Source organism: Rhipicephalus microplus, chromosome X (assembly GCF_043290135.1).
Source record: "Rhipicephalus microplus isolate Deutch F79 chromosome X, USDA_Rmic, whole genome shotgun sequence".
In the NCBI taxonomy this organism is placed as follows: domain Eukaryota; kingdom Metazoa; phylum Arthropoda; class Arachnida; order Ixodida; family Ixodidae; genus Rhipicephalus; species Rhipicephalus microplus.
Genome location: NC_134710.1, coordinates 232,262,870 through 232,289,481, shown reverse-complemented (window position 1 = coordinate 232,289,481; position 26,612 = coordinate 232,262,870). Strand labels below are relative to the sequence as shown.

The window sequence follows — 26,612 nt, the reverse complement described above, 5'->3', positions numbered from 1 at the left end:
GTGTGTGGACATCTAGTTAGCACCCCAGCGTTTCTTACTTCCTCTTTTTTTTTATCCCCTGTCATCAAAATTTGTAACTTCTAAAGGGCGTATTACTTGTCGTGTGTAATACAATCTGCAAGCGACAGACGGTGAACATGGCTCGCTCTTGTGAGGCAACCTCGAGAAACTGCGCCGCGAACACCGTAGTCGTAAAACTTTCACTGAGCTTCATATAATCGGCGTAAGATATTGCGAGGTTTCTTCTCGGAAGTATCCTCCATTATCCGGTAAGACGTGACGTTAGAACGAAAGCTGTATCCGCTAAGCCGTGAGTTAGCCCGAGAGCTGTTCAGTTAACTGCACTGCCACGGCCTCTTCGGAGCTTTTTAAGTGCCGAACATTTCTTAGTGAACTTCGGCGAGTTTAGCCGTGTCTATCTATCTATCTATCTATCTATCTATCTATCTATCTATCTATCTATCTATCTATCTATCTATCTATCTATCTATCTATCTATCTATCTATCTATCTATCTATCTATCTATCTATCTATCTATCTATCTATCTATCTATCTATCTATCTATCTATCTATCTATCTATTTATAAATTTTAGCTTTCCTGGCCGTTTGGATAAGGGGATCTATACAAAAATTGCTATGGCATAACATGCCTGTATGACGAGCATAAGTGACTAGTCATAACATGAAAATTAAGGCATGTATGTCATGAATGTCATGATTTACATGTCAGGGTCTTGCTGTTCCTGTGGTGCTTTTGTTGACATGAGATATAAAAAAAAACTGACATGGTATGGCATGACTGCATGACGAACATAAGTGAGAGGCTCTCACGCTGAAATCATAACAAGCGTATCATGTAAAAACATGACTACATGCCACGTTCATGATGCGCTCGTGGTCGTTGCGCTAGCTTCACATATACCAAATTTGGTTTTAAGTGACGTGAAAGGATGCTGAAAGTACTTGACTGGTGGAAATATGATAACCATGACATGCGTGTCATGTAAGAACATGACTACATGCCACGCTCATGAGGCGCTCGCGGTCGTTTTGCTGGCTTCACATACACCAATTTCGGCATTACTTGACGTGAATAGACGACTGAGCACCACAAATGCCAGGCGCAGTCATGTATGGCATAATTTACGTCCTTTTCATATTGTTGTGCTCATTTTAATGTGACAATTCAACCTTCCTCATTCGTGCTTCGCATATCATCGATTCGCACTTTACGTTGGATCTACCATTTTTTTTTTTGTGGATAAAGTGTGTCTTTCCAGGTGGGTGTAAGTATACTGACATAGCCGTTAATGGAGATAAAACTGCACTTTTATCTGAAGAATTCTCCTGTTGACCGGCGACTTACTCCTTGTGCGTAGACGCATTTCAAAGTACATGCTTAGGAAAGCTGAAGGGCTACACAAGTCACGTTTGTGAACTTGCCCTTTTTGCGGAGGTCATGCTTAACTTCATCGTGAATCTTCGGTTCTTATTATTTATGCCTAATAATTGAGGTTCCATTATTTGTTTTATCGGGACTTGTTGAGAAAGAAAGCAGCAAAAAATTTGCGCAGCTTCTACCAAGTCGCACAACGCTGGGTCACAGAAAAGCGGGAGGGCACCTAGCTTGTTCCTGCTTGGGTAGGATTTTGCCCTCTCACCTGTCTCTTTCCCACCCTTGCTATACTATACAATATACTATTCTATACTAACGCATGGTCATGCTTGTTGCTCTTTTTAGTATTTGTTTAGTCTGTGCATTTCTATCTCTTCCTTAATGTTAATTTGTTTTGCGGCGTTCTTTGTGTTCTTGTCTCCCCTTTCTATGTAGTTCTATGTAGTTCGCTCTATGTATACTTCTCTTGCCTTCAATCTTTTTCCCTCTATCTTTCCTTATCCATGCAGTTTTGTTACTTTTTTCTTGTTCTTTCTATATCTCTCTGTTTAGTCATTCTCGTCTCCTCCCTAGCCTCTCTTTCATTTCCCATCCCCTTGCTATGCTATACTACACCAGGCTATGCTATGCTCTGCTAACGTGCCTAGACAGCTGAGTGGTTACGAAGCTCACCTTCGGTTTTGGGGGGACATAGGTTTGAGTCCCGGCTCGCTAAATTTTTTTATATATTTCCTTCTCTCTCTGTACTCGTTCTCTATAACAGAATTATTACAGGCCACGCTGAACAAATAGGCGCGTGTTTTCTGGGAGCGAAGCGAATCTGGAAGGCAACGAAGAGAACAAAGATCGCACGTGCCGGTTCTCGATGACGATAATTTTTGTAAGAAACACAGCAAACCTCGGTCATGTGTACCATTAAGTGAGTGTGTGTGTGCGTGTGTTGATTTGTGGGGTTTAACGTCCCAAAACCACGATATGATTATGAGAGACGCCGTAGTGGAGGGCTCCGGAAATTTTGACCACCTGGGGTTCTTTAACGTGCACCCAAATCTGAGCACACGGGCCTAGTGTGTGTGTGCGTGCGTGCGTGCACGTGTGTGTGTGTGTGTGTGTGTGTGTGTGTGTGTGTGTGTGTGTGTGTGTGTGTGTGTGTGCGCGCACGTGGGCAGGAGGGGCGTTTTGTGTGTCTTTAATATACTCACGGTGTGTCATATTTCAGTAATGTTGTAGTACAGCGTTCAGCTTAAGCATTAGGGGAACAAAAAGTTTTTGTTCATGCTCAAACTCAATTGCCCTAAGGCAGTAATCCTACATTGACCGTGAATTTCGGTCAGCTCATATGGTCGATATTTTCAAGCGGCCTTCTGCGGCTACCATTTCTGCGCGGCACGCGTCCTAGGTATAAGTGTTCACGGTGCGTAGGTCGTTGTCGTGACATATGATTCGGGATGCACGTGTATCTGTATGCAGGGTACGTCTTGTGGGAAAGAATGCGTGCTTCAACCATTTCTCAATGGGGCCAATCCGTAGCATCCACCCGTCCGGTGCGATAAAGCAGGGAAAACTACAGTGATTTACGCGTAGTTTCAGGGCCGTGGCGTGGCTAGTCCGTGGGCGCAGAGACAAAGCCGAAGTCAGCTGCTGGCCGTTCTCACGCGCTTCCAGCGGACAGACAGAAACGGTGCTGGGCGCGTATAATGATGCCGCCGGACGCCCAATGGAACTTCGTGCGCCAACTGGGCCGTGGAGTTAAATTTAGACAAATCGATGGGGCTGCACCAGAGAGGGTATGTGGCGCGCGCGAACGCGCCCATGGCTGCCTGTAGCATGACCGCACGGGGCAGCCGGAAGCAACCGCGCCTGGGTGCCTTTTTCTTACCTTCGTTCAAGGCACCCGCTGTGGCCGAGAGCCACCTACGCTGTCCTTTCCCCTCCATTTTTCTGCTGTTCTGGTGGGCTCTTCGGCAGAGCGCAGCCACCTTTGCTGACCACTGCTGGGGCCGAAACGTGTCCGCGGCACGCTCGGTGGGCGCAGCACGCACCCTCGCACGTGCACATGCGCGCACCGGGCAAGCGCCCACGCGACTCTTGTACTTTCCAGTTCACTTTCTTTTTATTCCTTTTCGGCCTTAAATGTGGCAGCCCTGAAGGTGTCCGAAAAATCTAGAAATATTTACAAAACAAGGAAAGGAAGTTGCGGTGTTTTCTCCCGCCGTCGTGCAAATGCTGATGGTCTAAACACGCGGTGATCGCGAACGAGATAGCTTTCTCACCATTAAGCATGTTTATTTTACCCTCTTCGTGCTTACGTGCATTGTATAGTCTTTTTTTTTCTCTCTTTTGACAACCTTTCCGTTTTGCTCCCCTTAGAGGGCTGAGAAAATAAACTCTACTACCAAGGCTCTAACGAAACGCTGTTACTGTTCATTGTCGGTTACGTGAAAACTAGATGCCTCGTATACAGTATACGAAGTCACATGTATACATGTTACCTCGTGACGTAATTTTTTTATCATGCTGATTATTTGGCTCGTGCAGAAACGAAAGAAGCATAGACATAAAAATACAGTCAGGATTAGCATGTATACAGTCATGCTCTTTTTATACCGAGTTCTGCGTCATTCGATAGTTAGGTTATCACTTATACGATCAAGAATTTCTAAAATTGATTCTAGCGTAGCTGATCAGACATACAGTTATGATGTTACAGCTTTCAACAACATTGTCACGGCCCGCTTTCAAATTAGTATGCAATGTTGTTACGCGCTGAGGCAAACACGGTCGACAGTCAGGATGGCTGACCAGCAGATTTGCGTGCGCCACCCAGCGTCTCCAGATCGTCTTCCTTTTGTCTATTCGTCATTCATCTTTCCGTAACAATAGTATGTAAATTTACTAATTGTGTAGGAGAGCTTCTTTGGTCACTTTTAATTTACTCCTAGAATGATTTACACGAATATTATTCTAATGTTGTAATTCTCTTCACATGCCTGTAAAAGGCCGTAATAAAGGCCCGTTCGGCGTGAGCAACTGTATTTTTCTGACAACATATGTTTAGATGTAAGCTGGCCATGTTGTTGGTGAACTGAGGGCTGGAGATTGTAGGGCTGGAGAGCTGGAGACTAAAACTTCTGTGCTTTGTTTTTTTCTTTGGGATATAGGCATCGTGACGTAGTGAACAATGCACCGCCAACTAGCTTGCCAGCGAAACGTTATCGAAGGATCCTGAATTTGCACAAATATCGACTATAGGGGCTTCCAGCTCACAGAGATAGCATTTTAGTGCAGAACGCGATGACGTTTTTAAGCCTGTGAGCCCCTGAAGTGAATGATTTATCGCTAGTTTCATAGAACATGGAGGTTCAGTGTTAATACGTGACTCGTATTATATACACTGTGTGTCTAAATGAGAAATCTTGTGAATAATAGCGGCACCAAACAAAAAAAAAGAAGTTTGGCGCTGTTTTATAGTTTTCTTACGTTATATTTCGTGAAGAGCAAGTTCCGAACACCATTTTTTTATTTGTGAACTAACTATATTGGGGTCTATAATGGAATTAGTGAAGTAACTCCACCGATTCTGTTATAGCTGTTTGTGCGTGTAGCTCGCGAGCTGTGAAACAATGATGTATTTATATTTTATGCGCATACATCATTAAGCGCATAATTATAGGCCATTGCAGCCAATGACTGTCGAAGTTGATGGTTGCTGAATGCACACTATTGCACAATGTACTAGAATAAAATTAAGAACGATGCCTACTGATGAGACTTCAATACAGCATGTTGCGGCTACGTGTACTCCAGCGGTCCTGCGAGAGCTTTTGATGGTGCCAATTCGCAAGTGCAGCTCTACTGAATTTCTTCTGGGGCGCCACTCCAGCCTGCGCGTCCACAGATAAAAATTACCATTAATAGAATACGATGGCTTGGTTAGTTACTCATTTTATGGAACATGTTTCCTTTTATCTTTTTATTGCCTTCAGTCAGTAATCAAAAATGCACAGCAAAAAAAAAAAAACAGGGGCGAATGCCTACGCTGGTCATATAGGCGCCTTTACTGTGTGCGTATTTCTGGCCCCTTTAGGTTATCTGTTTACTTTCATATTTTCTTTCTCCTTTATTAATTTTCTTTATGCGTATTACCTTCTCCAGAAGGAGTAGGTTGGCATACGTTGTGCCCCTTAGGTTGCTGATATAATAATAATAATAATAATAATAATAATAATAATAATAATAATAATAATAATAATAATAATAATAATAATAATAATAATAATAATAATAATAATAATAATAATAATATCATAATAATAATACTAATGAGTAGTAGTCGTAGTACTAAAAGTGCTGGATCTATTTCACTCCAGACGTTGATAGCGACACATACGTATTAAGTAGATGAATGCTGCAAAGTCGAGTGGAAGCTGCGCCGCACCCGCCTTTTCTCCAAGGAGGAGCCTGACCTTTGTGATGAAAAGCCTCTCCTGGTCGTCAACTGATTAAACACGTATGTCCGCACTCGCCTTTTGCCCACGCGACCGGAAGAAACTGCCCACGCGGAACTTTGCGAGGGCAGCAGTTATCAGCGTGCACAAAAAGGAAGCCGCGCCGGGAGGGCGCGTGTCATTTTTCTGCGGGGAAAAGCGCACAACCGCGAGGAGAGCGTGCAGGTGCATGCGGCGGCCTTTTTTTTTTTTTTTTCGGTGGGCACTTTTTTTTTCTTCTTTGGAGAAGTAGCTTTGAAAGCGTAATGAAGTTTCCGGTTGGCCAGGTTCTCGCGGACACCGTCGCCGGTACCTAACCCTTTTGCTCCGAAATGCGCGCCTCACAGCCCCGTGCTGGCAACGAGGGATGTGCGCGGACGAGCCGCGGCCCGCTCAGCCAGGGCAGGTGGGCCAAGACACAAGCGGCGGCTCATTTGGCGAGGCCGGTGACCGCTTTTATTTCCTCGGCCGCGGCGGCAGCTCTTGGCGGCGGGGCGTGACCCGAGCTTTCCTTTATCGCGAGCAGTTTTGCTGTCGCGACGTGCCTCCCTTTGTGTTCGAGGCGCGTTCGTTATTCGCGCGCCACCCGCCGTGAGGCCGGCCGCGTCGGCCACCGCGCCATTAAGTGGCCGGTCGATAGACGCGCCGCCGCGAGCGCATCCTCCACCACTGACAGCCGCGTGCACTGCTTGTTCTTTTGTTTTTATTGCGATAGCAGTTATATGGGCACTCTCCACTGGATTTTGCCGCAGGCATCGACATGGGCGTCGCCGTCACTCACCGTATATGTATACGCATCTATATATATGAAAACGCAAAAAAGAAAAAAAAAAGTCCGGAAAGATACTTTGGTGTGCGGAATAGAACTTGGGTTCTCTGAGACGTGAGTGCGAGGCGTCAACCACAGACAGAGCTACGGAGGAGCATGTCCGTCAGAGTTCAAAGGGCAAGCTGTTTATATCTACCTCTCACCGCTGGTGACGGGCATCTCGGGAGGAAAGGGGAACTATCGAGTTTTCAGAATTACCAGCAAGATGGCGCAATGAGCGCGCGTCGCCACATCGTTACGACGCGGTGGCGCGCGCTCTCATCTCCCACGCGTACTTAGCCCCGCAGAGAGGAGGGGATGGTCGCTCGATCACGCAACCTTATGTCGCGGTGGGGAGGATCATACGTCTTGGCTGGCGGCTTTCTTTGGAACGATTCTGTTGTAGTTACGGGGCGCACAAAGGTCACTGCAATCATTTCGAAGTCTCGGTTTGCGAAAAGGGTGCGCTTTTCAGACGCAGAGAACAACTGAGACGCTTATTCGCGTTCATCTGTACCCGTGAGCACGTTTCGCAAGTCATTTGTGCGTGAGAAACGCGCGGCACATTTTGATCTGCTTGCCACTCTGCGCGTTACCTTCCAATTTGTTTTTATCGCGTTCATTGCTTCGCCTTTGCGGCAAAGCTGTGGCTTTTTTTTTTGCACTTCGCGTTCTCGCTTGTATGACAGCTTATTTTTCTACTCGCCACGTATTTCAGAAAAAATATGTTTTTATTTTGTTGAATAATTACCTTCTCCTCTTACAATTCTAAATTCTCTCTGGTGCACGCATCAGCTCCCTTTCAACGCTCATAAGCGAGACGAAAACTTCCAACGCTCCTCAGCGGCACTATGTCAATACCATAATCTTGCGTTAAGTACAGAGCCGTTTAAAAGCGCCTTTCAGTGATTACTCTTTGTCACAACAGTAGTTCACCTGAACGTAACTCTGCGCGCCTTCACTCATTTCGTCGGAAGGATTTAAGGTATCTTCTCTCGGTCTTGCATTCATACACTTGCTCAGTATCAGAGAAGCAAAGAATTGCCTATGTCACGCATGCGAAGAAATGAATGAATGAATGAATGAATGAATGAATGAATGAATGAATGAATGAACGCGCTTTGGTAAATGAATATTTTGTGACATTGCTAGAAACATCGCTGCATCGGTGGGGTGTTTGCGCTAGTGAATGTAAAGATTTTAACACCGAATGCTCTACACGCCAATGTGGGTAACCACCGCTATATACAGCCTAAATACTTTGGCTACGCTGTACTGGCTAAGCAGAAAATGATCTAGCGTGAGCGACGTTTTCTTCTGAAGATATTTGAAAAGATTTAAGGAAATTGAAAAACGCTTTCTACATCTTGTGCACAGCAGGAGTGAACGAGTCCATGGACCTGAAATCTGCTTTTCTATCAAGAGCTTCTCATCTGAATAGCTTGATGCCGTCAGAAGATATGAAGAGCGAGAAGAAGAAGAAGAAGAAGAAGAAGAAGAAGAAGAAGAAGAAGAAGAAGAAGAAGAAGAAGAAGAAGAAGAAGAAGAAGAAGAAGAAGAAGAAGGAGGAGGAGGAGGAGGAGGAGGAGGAGGAGGAGGAGGAGGAGGAGGAGGAGGAGGAGGAGGAGGTTCTACACTAAGATGTTGAGATGTGCACAACAGACACAGAGCACACTAAAAGCACGCCCCAGCGAAAACGAAAGAGTTTCACTGAGTCACGTCTATAACAAAGTTCCAAAGTGAATCCGCTGCGTGTGTTGTAAAGGTATACACTGTTTCCACAAACACCCCCGACACTTGCCCTGGCTGAAATGTTGTTCCTGCTGTACACGTTGCAGGTTCACCTCTCAAGTCCAACGCGGTGTCTTTGTCCCGGCTCCAACTCAATATTTTTTTTTTCATCCTTAATGGGAGTACTCACATCAGACCCCCCAGCTCGGTGCCATGCGCTGAACAGCGCGTTTTCGTGCATCACTGTAGCTCTCGGAGAAAGGACGAATGAGAGAAAGTGCCACACACAAAAAAAACCCCAGCTCAGCTGTTACAATTTCAGCAACTATTGTGCAACCAACACCACTGTCATTGCCACCAGCTCGCCACTGCAGCCTCTGTGACTCGGTTTTTTTTAAGGCACTTTGCAAGCACTGTAACGTCAGGGGGTGAGGCAACGTACCGTGTTTTATTTCCTTCCTTGCTGATCACCGACGAAGGCACCCGGGGCGGTGGTCGGAAGGAAGCACAAAGACGAGGCTGCCCGAGATGACCCTAATCGCACTCCGCACCAGTGCGTGGTCGAAGTAAATGAAAGAAAGGGAAGGAAGAGCAGCGGCGGGAGAGCTTTGTTGACTTTATCCCCGTGCTGCAGGCTTCTAGGCCCATGAAAGAGTCACAGGCACGCTTTCTGTCGCGCTGTTTCTTTTGTCGTCTGCACTCACACTTTTCTACGTTATTTCGCTGTTTTGCGGCGATTCATTAGCAACTAAGCAGGCAGGGCTGGGCCGAGCAAAACGAACTCTCGGCGTGTTGGCGACTGTCGTATCAGCGTGGACCAATCAGGCGCGCTGTTTCTCTCGCGCTGGATTTTCTAAGCTCAGAGCTCGTTAATTACACGCTGGAATGTGCCCGATGGCGACGCAGCGAGACGCCTGCCCCCGCTTGGCGTACGCAGGCAGGCCTGCTTAACGGACGGCAAACAACGAAAAGTACGCGAGGCGTCACACACGCATTTGTTCACTGAACTTACATTGTAAAGCAGTGAACCCGATTGATTAAGTTTGCGGGAACATGGCGAGCGAGCCATGACCTTCCCTCGACCTTCCTCAGTTTAACCTCGAAAAGAAAGACTGCGTCACTTGCTCTCGGCGTATGACTTCTGCACAAGGTGAGGGTCGCCAAAAAGCTTTGAACGTGGAGCGGGTTGCGCGAGCACAGTCCTCACGTAACGCTAGTGACCCGAGTTCGATCTGCCTCACCTAGTTTTCTGTGCCGCCGTGCGCATTATAGCGCGGTCGCAGACATGTGCCCTGCCAAAACTGAATAAGAAAAAACTGCCACAACTGCATTAGATTTAGCTCGCCATTCTTCTCGATGAACGGGATTGTTGAAAAGTCAATGGTCGACGGAGGAAGATGCGATCGAGTATCGCGCACACATGGTGTGCGTGCACAATGAACCATCGATGGAAAAAAAAACAACAACACTTGATGACTTGAGCTTTAGAATTGTTTTCGAATGAATGCGGGACGTGGCAGGAACTTCAGGTCGAAGTCGTATGTATAGCCCAGTTGAGACAGGAGCGTAAAAATGAGAAATAGAAAGAAAAGCACAAAAGTAAAAGGCTTTTTTTTTTCATGAGTGCACTCAAAAAGTCAGTTAATTTTGTTTTGCTGAACGCTCTTCACTTCATTAGTGTACGAGATCTTAATATGTATTTGTTGGTTGGTAAGTGAAAGAGAGGAAAAGTCCCCGATGTTTTGTTCGTGGCCGTAACAGGAATCAATGTAGTTTTATGACATCGTATGCAGCCAAATGGGAGCTTTGATTCCACATTTGCGTGTGCGTGCGTGCGTGTGGGCGTCCATGTGCGCGTTTGTGTGTTCGCATGTGTGCGTTCACGTGTTTCTCAGTCAGATGGTCATTTTTGGGCAGCAACGTCGTTATTTCACCTGAATAATGGTATGTGACTAATTACAACACCTGCATTTCCGATGGAGGCGGAAATGTCGAGGCCCGTGTGCTCAGATTTGGGTGCACGTTAAAGAACCCCAGGTGGTCAAAATTTCCGGAGCCCTCCACTACGGCGTCTCTCATAATCATATGGTGGTTTTGGGACGTTAAACCCCACAAATCAATCAATCAATCAATCAAATCAATAATTACAACACTGCGACATTCGCTGTATTGTTGACAAAGTTGCACACGTTAGTTCTACGACAAATCGCAACTTGAAGTTCAAGAGTTAATTGCCAAATTTTTAATCTGTTTCTTCAAAATAATTTCCTTTAGGATACATGTCGCATATGCGGACTGAGAGCACAGCAGAGAGAAAGTCATGCGCATTTAAGACAAACTCTGTGCTGAGCAACTGCCTTGAAAAGTACGTCATTAACTTCTGAAGAGAAATGCGCTAGTGTTCATTTGAACGCTTACCAGCAATTTGCAAAACTGAATTGCTTTACGTTGTGCTCTAAGAAATGGCCTCATCAACGCTGAAACCGCATTAACGCTAGGAACAGTCTACAGCTTCGGCTAGAAGCTCACTGAATGAAGAGGCGTTATAATTTATTCAGCAGGTTAGATTCGATGCTCAGCGCTTGAGGTGTGCAACGCCGCAATTGCGTCCCGTGTCGCGCATGCGTAAATGTATCGCGAACAAAATGACCACTGTGTTGAGGAGCATATCTTTCCTCCCGGCTTCGAGCCTATAGCCTTCCACGAGGACGACTCCTGAGGACCACAGCGTGCGAGGACATTTGGCTAAGCGGTCTCTCGAAACTTGCTGAGCGCACAGCATCCTGTCTCGCTGTGCTAAAGCAGGCCAAGGCTACCGCCGACGCGAACGGTGATTCTGGCGCGTTAACAGCGCACGCTCTATTTTCAAGTGAGCTAACGAGACCTGAAGCACCAACGTGCGTGACGCGTCCGCTTGGAACGCGTCCATCGGTGTCACCGTTCGTCCCGCTCCAAACCGACTCAAGCAAATCTCGTCGCAATGTCGTCAAAGATTCCGTCGTGGCTAGATTCGCTGTTGCTCTCTGTTCTTGACAGCCTTAAGATCAAATGTACTGTGCGTATCCACAGTGGATGACGAGCATTGGGTTGTTGCTCAGTATAAACTCGCGAAATGTAGGATTGTGCGTGGACCGCAAATACAACACCGAGTGGGGTACATGTATGTAAAAATAAAGTGTCTAGATACTAATAAGCGTTAATTATTACAAATGTTCGAAAATATTGCAATTATATTATTATTATTATTATTATTATTATTATTATTATTATTATTATTATTATTATTATTATTCATACAATATCACAGTAGAACACAATACGTCCCGAATACCACGCAAGTTACAGTTATGATCATCCTTAACTCTCTGAAACATGCTTCGTGAAAATTTTCGCTGAAAGGCGAATGTGTATCCCAATACACTTTTGAGAACGGATAGCATGATAGTGGCGCCAGTATTACGGTCTGTGTGAAACTTGGCAAATTTGGTTCTTATGCTGATGCGTTTTTCGTCCCATCTCTTCTGTACGACCAACCGCTTTCCTTAATACATCCCCTACTGCGAATCGCTAGCATCTGATCTCGCCGACACTCCAATCACCTTTTCACATATATCTGTAATAGCTTGCTTTGTTAATGCGGTCTTTGCAATTCCACAAGGCGAGTGTTCTAGAAAGAGCAACGGAGAAACAAAGAAGAACATGAGCTAACATGCAGAGTACGTAGTAAAAACACGTACGAAGCCTGCAATGCTGTTCCGCTATCTAAAACAGGGTAAAAGTGAATCCTATGGAGATGGGTTGCCATTGCCTGAGTTTCATTCCTCGCTTAGTACGCGATCGGCGGACCGTTTCGCGGATGGTCGATCGAACGGTGATCTAGTGGCCCGTGCAGCGACCTTGGCGCAAGCACCTATTCCCCGCACTTGGTGGTACGAATGCGTGCTTGTTTTTTTAATTCCTTCTTTTTTCGCTTTTTCTTCCAACACAGCGGATTTCGTTGCAGACATGCGTAGGTTTAGAAAATCATACTCCCACTTTTTTGTTGTTAAATGATACACAAAAAACAAACAAGAGAAGTCTGGGATCACCGTGCGCATTTAAATGTATTCGGAAGTGAAAGTAGTATGTCAGTCTATGATGAAAAAAAAAGCCTAAAAACAGACTAAGAAAGCCCTGAAACGCCCTCAAATCTGCGCGAAAGTATCGAAGCCATTGACAACGTGTTTTTTTCGGTGGCGTTTCTTTTTGCTCTGATTTTGACTTCGGTGTTTGGGTTCATCTCGAAATACTTTGCTACATCATTTCCGAAGCCTCAAAAGTGTTTACTTCGCAACCTTTACGTCGCGTATCGCGAAGCTTTCAAATCAACTTTTTTATGCCTTACTGCAAACTTCGAAACGTTCATTAAACTTTAAAAGTTGAGCTGCCTGTTCTATCTGGCGTGCCTTCCCGGTGCCGCACTGGGATTGAAATTTTATCAGCTCGAATGCATAATTTTTCTCCCCGCCGCCAGCACTGCGGGAGCTCTGGAAACACTGGAGTCATTGTATATATATATATATATATATCACTGTTTTTTTCCCACCGAAGACTGCAACGCCAGTGTTACTGATCTTCCACCGGCAAAGCTGAATAACTTCTGAGTATACTGTTTCTCGCATCCTATGAAGTTATGTCACAACGTTCCAATTATTTTTGTGCAGAGGAAACGAAAACATTGTTTTGCCAAACGCCCCCCCCCCCCCCCCTTTTCTTCCTTTCTTTAACTGTGCGAGCACTCGGCGGATTGATACGGCCCTTAAGCATTGCCTTCAGTCGATATAAAAAAGGATAGGGGCACATAAATCGGGAACATCAAAAGCGTCCTTCAGTTTAGCGAACGAATCGCGCACGCATCTCCAATTTTCACGACAAAGACACAAAAGCGCATGCGTCGGATGGTTTCCAACTTTGCTAACGCCCCATGAGCTACCGATATGTGGGGTTTAAAGTCCCAAAATCACCATATGATTATGAGAGACGCCGTAGGGGAGGGCTTCGGAAATTTTGACCACCTGGGGTTCTTTAATGTGATCCGAAATCTGAGCACACATGCCTACAGCATTTCCGCCTCCATCGAAAATGCAGCCGCGCCCCGCACGCTGAATAAGGTTATTTAGTATACAAAGTCAAGAAATATATTTTTAAAAATGCGAACGAAAATATGTAGCTCGAGCCACTTCCCATGTTAGCTTTCAAGGTCACATATATACGACTAAGCGCGTCTTCTCACTGCGATCTGTATAAGTTGGAGTGCCTGTACATGATTCACGTTTTTCTGCGTTTTTGTTCTCTATTTTGTGTATTTATTTATTTTACGCAGCTTTATATCATGGACCAATTGTGGCTGAATGAAAGCGCCTATTGGTACATTCTGCTGAAGACCGTATCTTACATGTCGGCCAGCACTTTCGCGTCAAAAGCCGCAGTGTTTAGTCGTCAATGGGCCGTTTTGAGTAAGCTTTCATTTGCAATGTGGCGGCGGTCAAACTACACAGACACACGCGAGAGTTTCCAGAGTATGGAAGTGCTTTTTTCCAGTGTTCAAAGGGTACACGAGGCACGCACTACCGCTCAACTGTGCTGCGCTTCAAAGCCCCTCTAATTTATTAGCCCGTGATATCCCGTTAGTTCGCTATCCTGTCCGAGTCTGTAGTATCTACACAGCTAGAAAGTTCAGTGACGTTTTCGGGCCGTCTTATGAGTTCTTTGTGGAAAGGTTAAAAACAAATGAACAAACAATATAGTTTCAAGGTTACCTTGGCGTGGTGAAAGATGTCGTGCTGCTCTCTGTGTCACGTTTCCGGACGCTCATAAAGCGACTCCGCTTTTCTGGAGGCAGTCGCGCCTTATTTACGTAGGCTGCGGAGATTTCGCAGCTGACCTAGATGTCCAAGACTTGATCGTTTCTTTCTATTTCGACCACAAAATGTCTCCCTTGTTCGGAGCCATTGTGGTACCACGTCCTTATACATGCCTCCTTCTTCTTGCTGTGCAGTTCATCATCGACTGACCTTGCTGCAAGGAGAGGAGTCTTCAGCAGGCGCCATTATGGCTCCGTGGAAATGGTGAGTTCAGCTCTTTTTCGTGTTGAAAATGTTCTTTACGGACAACAAAGAATCAATGCAGGAAAGAAAATAGCCGAAAAAAGGCTAACGGAGATAAACAAAATGCTTCCGTGTATCCCCCCTCTCCTTCCCTGTGACGCGAATATAGCTTCTTTCTTGCATTTTAGGTTTAAATTGTTGCTGAGTTGTTTCGAGTTCTCTAAGAGTTTCTATGGGTACGCTTTGGGCTTTATTTTTCGCTACTGCTTACTCGTACACTTGACCTCTAGAGAAAGAGCAGGATGATCGCCGTATCGACCACGGTGGGGTAATGCTACGTCCCTTTAGAAGTGTGTCCCTTTGAAAAATGAAGAACAAAATAAATGTGTGGCCCACTGGCGATCGTTACCGAAGTTAGCACGAGACGTTGCGCAGGCGCTGCAGGCAAGTTGCCAGCATAGATTCACTCTGAGAGTAACGCGTTGTGACTTGAGTGTTTTTAATTCTTGTACACCGGAACAGGCGAGAGGCTGCAGTGTGACCATTGTCAATCAGCGTTCCTCCTATCCGGCTCCATTTTTTGCTGTTTACATAAGAGATCTGAAAATGTTCAGTATAGATTAACCTGGCAAAGGTGACACACTTTTTTTTAACAAAGGGTATACTTCTACAACATACCTGAATGGCCTTAATGTCACGTGACTTAACAATAAGCCATTGTGTATAGGCAAACGGGCATCTTATAAGGAATGACACATCGCATCAGTTTTGAACTGTTCATTATTGACGAACAGCATGCACGATTTTTGCTACAGCTTTGTCGAGCTAGCCAGACCAATATTTATGCTTTTGACTATTCAAATGGGTAATTAAACTGAGGCGAGATACGGTTGCTTAATACTTGGTGTCCTTTTTATCTGTTCTTCACCTTAATTAATTGCCAGCAAGGTATAGCATACGATTTAATTTTTCAGCTATACTACTCGAAGAGGCGTGCGCTTTTTTTCCCAATAAACTGAAAACTACAATTGTACAAGTAAAGAATATTCCCCAAGCTTTTGCCAACTGTCTTCACAACTCGCACATAGTTCTGCGAATTGCCACCCGCGGGTTTTGAAGACATGTCTACTTGAAAGAAATTTTAGATGACGGCACCTGGATTTATTGTTTTCCTGTATCTGTCATCAAACTTGCGGTGTGCGACTAAATTTTGTTGCTTTTTAAAGCAAGAGACCATCCTATACATTGGTGCACTAAATGTGAAAAAAAAAAATTACTGTTTCCTTTTTGATTGCTATAAGCTTATCGAAATCACTGCCATCTGTCGGATGAGTTGCAAGTAGGTATGGTTAGCGGGTACCGCGTGTGGGCTGTAATTAACCAATTGCAAGATGCGTTTAAAAGTAAACGCCTAATTAGTGAGTATTGTTATTCGGTTCTAAATTTTAATTTCTTTTGCGATTATTGTTCTACTTTTCGATTATTTCAGCTCAACTACAATAACAGTGTTGATCACCGCAAGTGGTTGTGTCTTTATTTCTTCCAGAACAAAAAAAAAAGGCATGTTTTGAAATTTCTGAGCAGCCCGATAACCACTCTGCGTATTGAACGGGCCAAATGTTTACAGACAAACGCTTACCTTTCACGGTGGCCTTTTAGGTTGCACTTCGTACCGGTTTTGTAAAATGGTAGCGCATTTCCACATCTAGAATTATCCCGAATAGGCGGGAAACGGGAAAGTTAGTTTATGTTGGTAAATTTCGTGTTATACTCAACAAGCGTAATTGTGTTTAAAATAATTTGAGATTTTTACTGAAAGCTGAATAATAATAATAATAATAATAATAATAATAATAATAATAATAATAATAATAATAATAATAATAATAATAATAATAATAATTGTTGGGGTTTAACGTCCCAAAAGCGCCGTATGAGAGACTTCGCATATAGTGGAGGGCTCCAGAAATTTCGACCACCTGGGGTTCCCTAACGCGCACCTAAATTTAAGCACACGAGCGTCAAGCATCTTCGCCCACATCAAAGACGCGGCCGCCGCGGCCGTGATTCAGTCCCGTGACCTGCCGGTAAGCAGCCGACTGGCTTAGCCACTAGACCACCGATAGCTTTACATAGAGGTTGCATAGTTGGCCCTATAACATTTCATTTCTTTTTTATATTCATCGGTATATGTGATTAAACAAACACTTTCGAACAAAAAAAAAACAAAAAAACATCAACATAGTCTTTATAGGGGTCTGTTCACGTTTATAGCGATCCACTGACCGAAAGAAGTTTAGAAACCACTTCCTTAAAGCATGCTGATTTCATTAACGAATTCAAGTTTTGAAAGCCCCCTATACAAGCCGTCGTTGCTGCTTGAAAAGAGAAAGCGCAAATCTCAGCTCGCACTTTGCAACGAAAACAATTAATACTACTTTTTCAGCCATCGACAAGGCTAACTAATAAACAAAGTTACAGCACGTATTATACATTAACTTGCGACGCTTCTTCGGTATTCCATGTGAGAAACAGTCTTCCAGTCAGTGCGCCAATCTTCCAGTGTCCTTTGGAGCACTGCTATGATTTATTTCAATTACTCTGGTATTCTTGCAATGTCGGAAACTTTGCTCCCTATCCTCTTCGTATATCGTCTAATATCTTTCAAGCAGACTAAAACAAGGGCCAGGAAAAAAAAAATAGGCAGAGGGGTGATTTGCAAGAGCCGCCTAAGTCGTTATTGTTGCGACACCAGTTTCCGTGAGATTAAAGTAAATGCGATTACTTTGGCGATTTTTTTTTGTTTTCCCCCAGGTTGCTGCCGAGTAAAGCAGCGAAAATAGAAGAAACCGGTGCGCCTTTATTGCTTTCTGGGCCCATTGAGTCGGCCCTTTCCTCCACTGAACAGTATCATTTCAATTATTGGGGCGCGTCAGGCGTCGTAATAACGGTCCTCTCAAATACCTTTCTTTGCATTCGTATATTTTCTCCGATATTTTTCGCGTCCCCGATCTCCGGCCCAGAGTTTTTTTTTTTTTGTTCCTAAAGTGATCTTGCAGCGTTAATTGAACATAGCCAGCCTATTACGATCGTCGGTCGTCGAGACGGACTGTTTTGCTCGCTGCTTGTAGTTCTCGCTTTAACATTACTCTGACGCTTTCGCGTCTTTTTTAGCGTATGCTCTTGTGTTCCGCGCGACTACTATTTTTCGTTTCGCCTGTTCGCCATGTTATTCCACACACGACGATTTCTTTCTACATTTTTCTTTTTTTCTATTGTAATCACTCGCCGGATCATTATGTTGGGTTTCGCCATCGACCATACAATAGCTTTTTCTTCGACTTCTCTTTGTCTCCTCTTGTTCGGGAATAAACATCGGGTCATCCATATGGCTCGACCACGGTGTTACTCCCTGTTGTAGTCATGGTGAGGCTACGTATCATGCCCCAGCTATGGATATCTGATTTTCTTTCTGATATGCGTTTGTGTAAAATAATATTGAATCTACGTCGTTTTGCATGTTTTTTTGCCCCAGTAAGTTATAACAAAGCTGTATTTTTTGTTCTTTTTTTTTGGGGGGGGGGGTTGTAAATAGTAGCCCTTTGTCATAAACACTCATTTATATACAGGACACCGGCAAAAACTATTCTTCTTGCTTACTATCATGTTGTAAATACGCATATTGCAGTGTTCGGCAAGGAGTAAGACAATAAGTGTAGGCTAACCCGAGTCCGAATTCAGGTTCGCTGGTTCAAGCTGGTCCTACGATCTTTTACAATGACCGTTTGTGTCGTGACGATTGTCTAATAGCACGTCTAGTGGCGCCATATTCCGCGTATAGTCATTTAAATTTTATATATGCAAGCACGCAGTAAAGCCGAGCCTCTCGAGTTTGTGGCTGCTTGACATAACAGCTATGGTTAAGAAGAGGAAAAAGAAGAAAAAGCAGGAATGTCAGACGCCTTTCCGCTTCACTATCTTACGCTGGGAGTAAGCGATTTAAAAGATATGGAGGTAGACAGTATACAAAAAAGTTTGCGTGAGTTTTTCTGCGTTTCATTGTTCTATGGTTGAGCTTCTACTATCGTATGCTCTGAGTACCAAGATTAGGCACACTGTCGCGCATGATGGCTTAAACTTCGTGTCAGAGCAGCTTGCATCCATGACCACATGGTATCATGCATTGTAAACCAATGGTTTCCTGGCAAGAGCAACCATATGGCTGACCAAAAAAAAAAAGATTTTTCGAAATCGATCGCCAAGATTGATGGCGGACGCCGATGTCTGGATTTATCCGTTGGTACGAATATTAAAAAAGAAATTTGTATGGACAGTGGCCTTTTAGATCAGCAACTCGGATTACGCCGCTACGTGCCTTGGATGCCCCTATATGCTTTAAAAGGAAACTCCTGCCTTGTTTGGCCTGGCGCGCCATTTTGCACGCCGCGTACAAGTGTATACAAGTTGTCGCATCATCTCACGCATTCCTCTTTTTCTTACCCGCGAGCACGAAAGTGGCGCTGTCTCTGATGTAGCAACCTGCTGTTTGAGGGATCGTTCAGACACTTTTGGACAGTTATATTTGGCCAGTCACTGAGGGTACGCTGGAGTAAACTATCTTTATTATCAAACAGGAGCCATAATACATACGGTGTGCTGAAAGGTTAGCATTTATAGGGGCCACGTTATCTCTGCCGTTCCCAAATTTCTGTTTACATAATGATAATGAGGATGTAATAATGTTAGTGACAATGTTGTGTCTAACAAAGGAAGATGAGCCCTTATATGCCCCCTTTATTCCTGCCTTACGTGAAGGAGTAATCTTGACAGAGGCGCAGAATACTTTTTCTAAAATTTCAAGTAGCATGTAGAACTTTGGGGCGGGGGAGAGGGGGGCAGCAGAACGATTTCCAATGAATAGATAGTGGTGCTTCCGGTGTCGTCACTCACCTACGTGCATGATATACGGGGAGACATCTCTGGGTATGAATTGGCTTCTTACGCAAGCTTCAATTGTTCGAAAGACAAAAACTAAGCTAATTTTGATTCTTAACTTGTTTTTAAAAAGCCTGCTGGATGGTGACAACAAGCATTACAAAGGAAAAGATTTGTCAATATGGCCTCCGCACTTTAAGCGTCCAACTCTGCAGGGTCAGTAATATTGTGTCGCTAACAAGTTGGTGCTAGCGGCTCCTTCGAAATCCTAACCAATTCAGTCCATGGAGTTAGTCAGAGTTTATGTGTGCGGAAACTCACTTTCGCACAGCCGCAGTGCCTTGTATCAAGCGTAGATGCAAGAAATGTCTGCACACGTGAAAGGAGCGAAGGCAACCACTGGTCTAGCGATAGCCTAAAGCACTATCACGTGTATGGTCCTTCGCCATTGCCTGACACATTTGTGCTGGAAAGTTAGCACCGTCGATCGCACCCTCCTTGAATGCCCGCCTGCAGTGTTCACATTGAATGCACGCACGCCTTTTTCGCGAGCCTGCATGCCGCATATCTGAAGCTGGATCTTTCGGACACGCTGGACGCTATCGTGGCGAGTATTCTTCTCGGACCCCTCACGCCTCAGTAGCGATCCTCCTGATATTCTGGTGCAGCAGCCAGCCAGGGCCCATCATCTTTTGTTGCAGTTTGCTCGAGGCACGCAGCAAACGAGGTGAAAGTCCCCAATGCGCACACACAGGGAGCACATTTGAGCTTTGTAATCCACGTCGCCATTACCCCGTGCGAATGGCACGGCCAACGCACCACCCCCATACCATCCCGCTTCTTTCTTTCTTTCTTTCTTTCTTTCTTTCTTTCTTTCTTTCTTTCTTTCTTTCTTTCTTTCTTTCTTTCTTTCTTTCTTTCTTTCTTTCTTTCTTTACTTGCTGCTGGGCGAGTTGATGAGTGCTTAAGATCTTGATTTTCGCGCTAAGTGACGAGCACATAAAAACAGATATAAAGCGTCTGTCTTGTCTTCTCTTGTGTATTCCGTATTTTTTTAGCGCAAAAATCAAGATGGTCAAGGCACGTTGTTCAAACACGAGATAACGTTATTCGAAAAAAACATTCACATCGCAGATAAGTTCGACGAGGGTCTCGCGCCGTTTGTACGCTATACGCGCTCTGTACCGATGTGATAGGACACCCCTATGAGGGCGTATGTTGCAACGGCTGCTTCCTTCTCAAGTCCCTTCATTACCATGCAGCGGCGTTCAGGCCCTCGTGTTTTTTCTGCACCTTCGTTCGCTCTCCTGCCTTCTTTCTTTCGTCTTCACGGTGCCTCCTTTAGACCATTCTGACGAAACACGCAAGTTTTTTTTTTCTCAGACGAGAGTGTGCCAATATCCATGAGCGCAGTTTTTGGCATGGTGAAGCTACGAGCGATGCGGAATCGGGCGAGCGCCTATAGGGGGAAATGCCAAGGGTTAAAGGCAAAATAACTTTCAGCTTTAAGTCCTCGCACGCGCACGGCTGTTTTCTCTCGCGCACCACGCATTATTTCTCGCGAACATCCGTCTCTGAGCTGTAGGCAACATGCCACATTGCGATTGTCAAGCTCCCCCCCCCCCCACCCCTCTTTCTTTCTTCTCCTTTCGAGGCTTAGGGCCTACGCGTTTTTCTTCTTCAATGGCCAGAATCGCAGCTTTCATGCACGCCGTCGGTCAGTAGAAACTACTGAGACATATATTCCTGTTTTCAGTAAAGTGAATAGAGAATCTAAAAAAGCAGAAGGCAAATGAACACGTGCGTATATAAAAGAAATGTTTGATGCTGCGTGAAAGGCAAATGCCTGGCGGTATCTGGAAAACACTGGCGTTTTATGAAGCCAAGTATGGTAAAGAAAATCAGGATGTACCAGAGTCTTTTTTTTTTCATTCGGCATTTTGTAAAAGCTGTCCCAAGGGTTTAGAAATATGCAGTCTCTAAGACGGGGAAAGTATCTACGGAATGGGCGCTTTATCTAGCCAATCGTAAGAAAAGAAAAGGTATTTTGCAACATCAAATCTTTTTGCATTACATGGAATGTTTTTATAAAGGTATTTAGTTTATTAAAACAGAAATTTTCTCGCCGCATTTAAGGTTATCCGCAGACTATTCATGACATTTAAAAAAAACGCAATACTGCGCCTTTTTATTCATTTATTTTTAATTTGAGCAACCTTTAACAATATTAAGTAGTTGCTGAGGAGGCATCTTTTTATGAATGATATAACTAGGGGATATTACTTGTAGAAAAAAATTGACCCCGTATCTGCATGTTACACTGCAAATGTCGAAAGACGATAGTCTTGAGTCTGAAGAGAGTGAACAAAACGTTTATTTGATGTTCTGCGCAAGAAAATTGGTGAATGGTATTCTAGAGGCGCTGCGTTAGAGTGCCTCGAGCGTGCCGCGGAGGGGAACGAGCGCATCAAGTCACGTCACATGTGAGACATCTATCTGCCAGTTGTCTTCGAAAACAAAGCGCGCGGCTCTGAGACGGGCGCGCCCGTCTCAGAGCCGCGCGCTTCGTCTTAGAGCTGCCCGTCTCCGATGTGATGAGTGCAGAGCGCAAGACGACGGGTTAGTGCCACCACCATGTCGTCTTAGCGAAGCGTTGGAAACACTTGCCTTTTAGTGCAAGTATTGCATGGTCAGCGCAGCGTGATAAACGCTACGGTCCTTAGAATTACTTATGTATGCCTTTTCTAGTAAAAGACGCAGATAGAAAATATATACGTGTTTTTAAGGGGCCTCATATATGCGCAATAGTTGCTTTTTAATTGACATTCGCACAGGTATGAAGCTGAATCTTGAGCAATATTGGTGGGCGCTGCAGATGGAGTCGGGCGTTTGGGATACCGTGCGATGCCGTTTAAGGTATCCGTTACTGTTAAGGGTGGACAAACAGACAAATGTACAGACAGACAGGCAGACCAAAATTTTTGCGTCGAAGGTCCCCAAAAAAGATTATCGTCTTTAAAAAATCACCACATAAATCATTCAACAAGGGTTGTCGCTGTCTTTCGACGCATATTTTCGAAACCTGTCACAAGCGGCATGCCTTAATCAACGACATGTTATCCCTGCGGGCCTCCGCTTTTCTCAATAGGTAAAAGCTTTTCTTAGCGAACTTCGGTGACTTTGAGCGCATCTATCTATCTATCTATCTATCTATCTATCTATCTATCTATCTATCTATCTATCTATCTATCTATCTATCTATCTATCTATCTATCTATCTATCTATCTATCTATCTATCTATCTATATCTACCTGCCTACGACTTTTAGCTCTCCTGGATATTTCGAAAATGGTATCAATATCAAAATCGGTATGGCATACCATGACTGTATGACGACCGTAAGTGACTATTAATAACATGTAAACCATGGCATGCATGTCATGAATGTCATAATTTAAATTTCATGGTCTTTTTTTTCTTGCGGTGGGAAAAAATCTGAAATCTGAAAAATAGTTCACATGACAAATTGCTAAACTCGTATGGTATGACATGACTGCATGGTGAACACAATTGTGACCGACCCAAACCTAGAAGTCATGACATGCATGTCATGTAAATCACGACTACATGCCATGCTCATGACGTGCTCACGGTGGCCGTCGCTCGCTTCACAAATACCGAATGCGGCATCACGGGACGTGAATGAATGACGAAGGTATACATGTGACCAGTGCAAACATGATAATTGTGATATGCGTGTCATGTAAACCTGACTACATGCTACGCTCATAGCGCGTTCGCGGCTGTTTGGCTAGCTCTACAAATACCAACTTTGGTATCATGTGACCTAAATAGACGACGAAGGTAAGCAAGACTTTCAAACATGATAATTATAATATGCGTGCCATGTATAACATGACTACGTTATACGCTCATAGCGTGCTCGCGGCTGTTTCGCTAGCTTCAGAGAGAGAAAATTTTAATGCGGAAAGGCAGGGAGGTTAACCAGAAAACATATCCGGTTTGCTACCCTGCACTGGGGAAAGGGTAAGGGGAAAGGGAGGAAGAGAAGCACAAACACACATACACACACTCGCACACAGTAGTGTCACAATCGTTCTACGAGGCGGGTCGCTCGCAGAAACTTCATCAGCGCCTTCGTTGCTTTCTGGCGTGAAGCTCGATCTTTCCGACATTCCAAGATTGACTGCTCAGAAAATGGCTGGTCGTCGAGGCGAGCAAACACTGCTGAGAGGGACTGTCGCTGAGAGCTGTACTGGGGGCACTGACATAAAATATGTTCAATTGTTTCGTCATTGTCGCAATGGTCGCATGTAGCGCTGGCTTCAAATATACCAAATTGGGTATCACGTAACGTTAATAGACGACGAAGGTAGATTACACGTCTAAACATCATGATCAACGGATGGAAGTCATGTACGGCAAAATTTACGCCCGCCTCACCACGTTGTCCCGATTATAAAGTGACATGTCAACCTTCCTGATTCGTGCTTCGCATATCATCGATTCCCATTGTATGTTGGATCTGCCAGTTATTTTTTTTATTCAAATAGTGATGTTATGCACACTCGAAGTGTGTTTTTGCCATCTCCATCGTTGTGAGGTGTCGTATTAAGTCCAAAGTCGATAACATGGCCCCGCGTGTCGTGTGTTCCATGTGCTCATGAAAGTGTGCTGCGGAAGCAGATGACCGCTACTAAGGTGGAGAATAAACGCGCCGACTGTCTCTCGTCGCTCCGCCAGGAAGTGCCTATCATTTAACCATATGGTGTAGTAGCGCAAATTCACGGGGACGAAGAGGACAAGAAAACGCGACACTCGCTACACTCGCAACTAATTAGTTGCGAGTGTAGTTGCGTTGTAGTTGGATTAGTTGCGAGTGTAGCCAGTGTCGTGTTTTCTTGTCCTCTTCGTCCCCGTGAATTTGCGCTACTACACCATATGGTTAAATGATGTCTCACCAACTAGCCCAGCTCTCAACCCTACTGAGGAAGTGCCTACATTGAGCTGCTTAGCGTGCGACCTGTCTTGACGGGGATGGGCAGACGCCTGAAACATTTGTATGTGTCGGGCTCTCACCGCTCAGTTTTCGTTGTCGCGATCGACAGCACGAAGGTCGTTTCGCTCGCTGCAGCGGACGCATTTCGTTACGCTACCGTTTCGTCAGGTTGCCACAGGCCGTGTGCTGTGAGATTTAGCTGCTAGCCTTATACTGGGTATAACACTCCAGTTTCTTGCTGTGGCTTTTTTGAAAGTATATGTTGATTATTCCCTACTGGTACGGCGCTGTGAAACTCTGAAATTGAAAACCTTGAAAGCCAGGAGTATTTAAATGAAGCTTTGTTTTTCTTTAGCAGAAACCTCAAAATCCGCCATTCTTTCACGACATCCGTCTTCAATATCAGCAGTGAAAAGCAATGACATTTCAGTGTCCCCAGAGTTTTATGTTGTATTCTATAAAAGTGCGCATTGAAACGTAAAAACACCTTTAACCACAAAATTTAGAGACCAATATAGAGAATGTGGCACTACTAGTTCTCTCATTTTGATTTCTTTTCTTTCAAAGTGCACTAAACGTTTGTGAAAATATTCGTATGTGAGAGCTATTGCCATGTGAAATGTCGCGTGTGGGCACTGCCTATATGCTCTTGTTTTTGGTATCTCCAGTATAGAATTCGCGAAACAAAAAAATTCCTGGTGAAAGGTGATACAGCAATAAAAAAAAATCCCAGTATCGTCACTATGGCGAAGCAATGAATCTAATATAAAGAAATTGTAATGTCACCCAAAGCTCGAAAGCAGCCCGAAATCTCCAGCGCGTTCCTCAAGCACAAGGACGCACGAAAATTAAACACTCAAAATGAGCGCGAACAACAAACACAGCTCTACGCTAGCTCACTGCTCAAACACAAAAGACGCGCGAAACAAACGCACATGTATACACAAAACGGGTGAGAGTTAATAACTATCACAGTTATTACTTCTCACACTTTTAGCTTTTTTCTGCCCCGCCGCGGTGGTCTAGTGGCTAAGGTACTCGGCTGCTGACCCGCAGGTCGTGGTATGGAATCCCGGCTGTGGCGGCTGCATTTCCGATAGAGGCGGGAATGTTGTAGGCCCGTGTGCTCAGATTTGGGTGCACGTTAAAGAACCCCAGGTGGGCTAAATTTCCGGAGACCTCTACTACGGCGTCTCTCATAATCATATGGTGGTTTTGCGACGTTAAACCCCACATATCAATCAATCGATCTTTTGGTCTTTCAACAGCGCCTTCCTTTCGCAAACGCGGCCACTGAAGTGAGCGAAGGGACTTTTGTGCACTCTGTAACTTTAACGCTAACTTCCCGTTGCAAGCGCGATACTATACAAACCGCGAGATAATCTCGAGATAAGCGCGGAGGGACCATTGACCACTTCCTTTGGGGCAAAGTACAAGTACTAGGGGAGAGCGTGCATCGCCACGATAAAGGGCGACGACCTTTGAAACGTGCCCTTCACGCCATCTCGCTGGTAATGCGAAGAACACGCTGAAATGCCCCCGAACTCCTACCGCTAGCAGTAAATGTTGTATTTCAATAGCACGCCATGAAGATGCGGAAGAACTTACGCGACGGTCGCTGGTGGGAATGTGTGCTGCGCCGACACACACACACACACACGCGCGCGCACACACACAAACACACACACGTATATATATATATATATATATATATATATATATATATATATATATATATATATATATATATATATATCAGTGCTCCCGAAGGCAGAAATCAGCTTAGAGGCTCATTATAATTGCTTTCGTCGCTATTAAACAGCAAGGATAGGGCAGCATAGTATACTGTGTCCCTTCGCGCCACAACTTTTCTTTTCAGCTCCAACTTTCCCATCGTAACAGTTTGCTATATTGAATTTGCATTATGTAGGGTATGGTTATATACCAAGGCTGTAATTTCGCCTAGTGCAGGCAAGTTCCTACGGGTGTGATCGAGTGAAACTTACTTTAATATTTTAGGTGCCTGGGAATCATTGTTTCTATAACGTCGACGCATTTTCATTCACAACGTTCTCGCAAAACCCTTATGTGAGACAATTGCGAACGAAATGCAATATTCGCGCATCTTTTCCGCGGTATTTTCAA

The 26,612-nt window shown here is 44.6% G+C and overlaps 1 protein-coding gene across 6 annotated transcripts in view; it reads left to right on the top strand.

The window, feature by feature from the left end:
• The window catches only part of LOC119187884 (GTPase-activating Rap/Ran-GAP domain-like protein 3), a 458,831-nt gene that overhangs the window by 313,798 nt on the left and 118,421 nt on the right, over positions 1–26,612 (top strand). For all 6 annotated transcript variants that reach the window (XM_075878790.1, XM_075878791.1, XM_075878787.1 and 3 more), the window contains exon 2: positions 14,463–14,532. In XM_075878790.1, the coding sequence (XP_075734905.1) occupies positions 14,463–14,532 (70 nt within the window). The remainder of the gene's footprint in view (positions 1–14,462; positions 14,533–26,612) is intronic.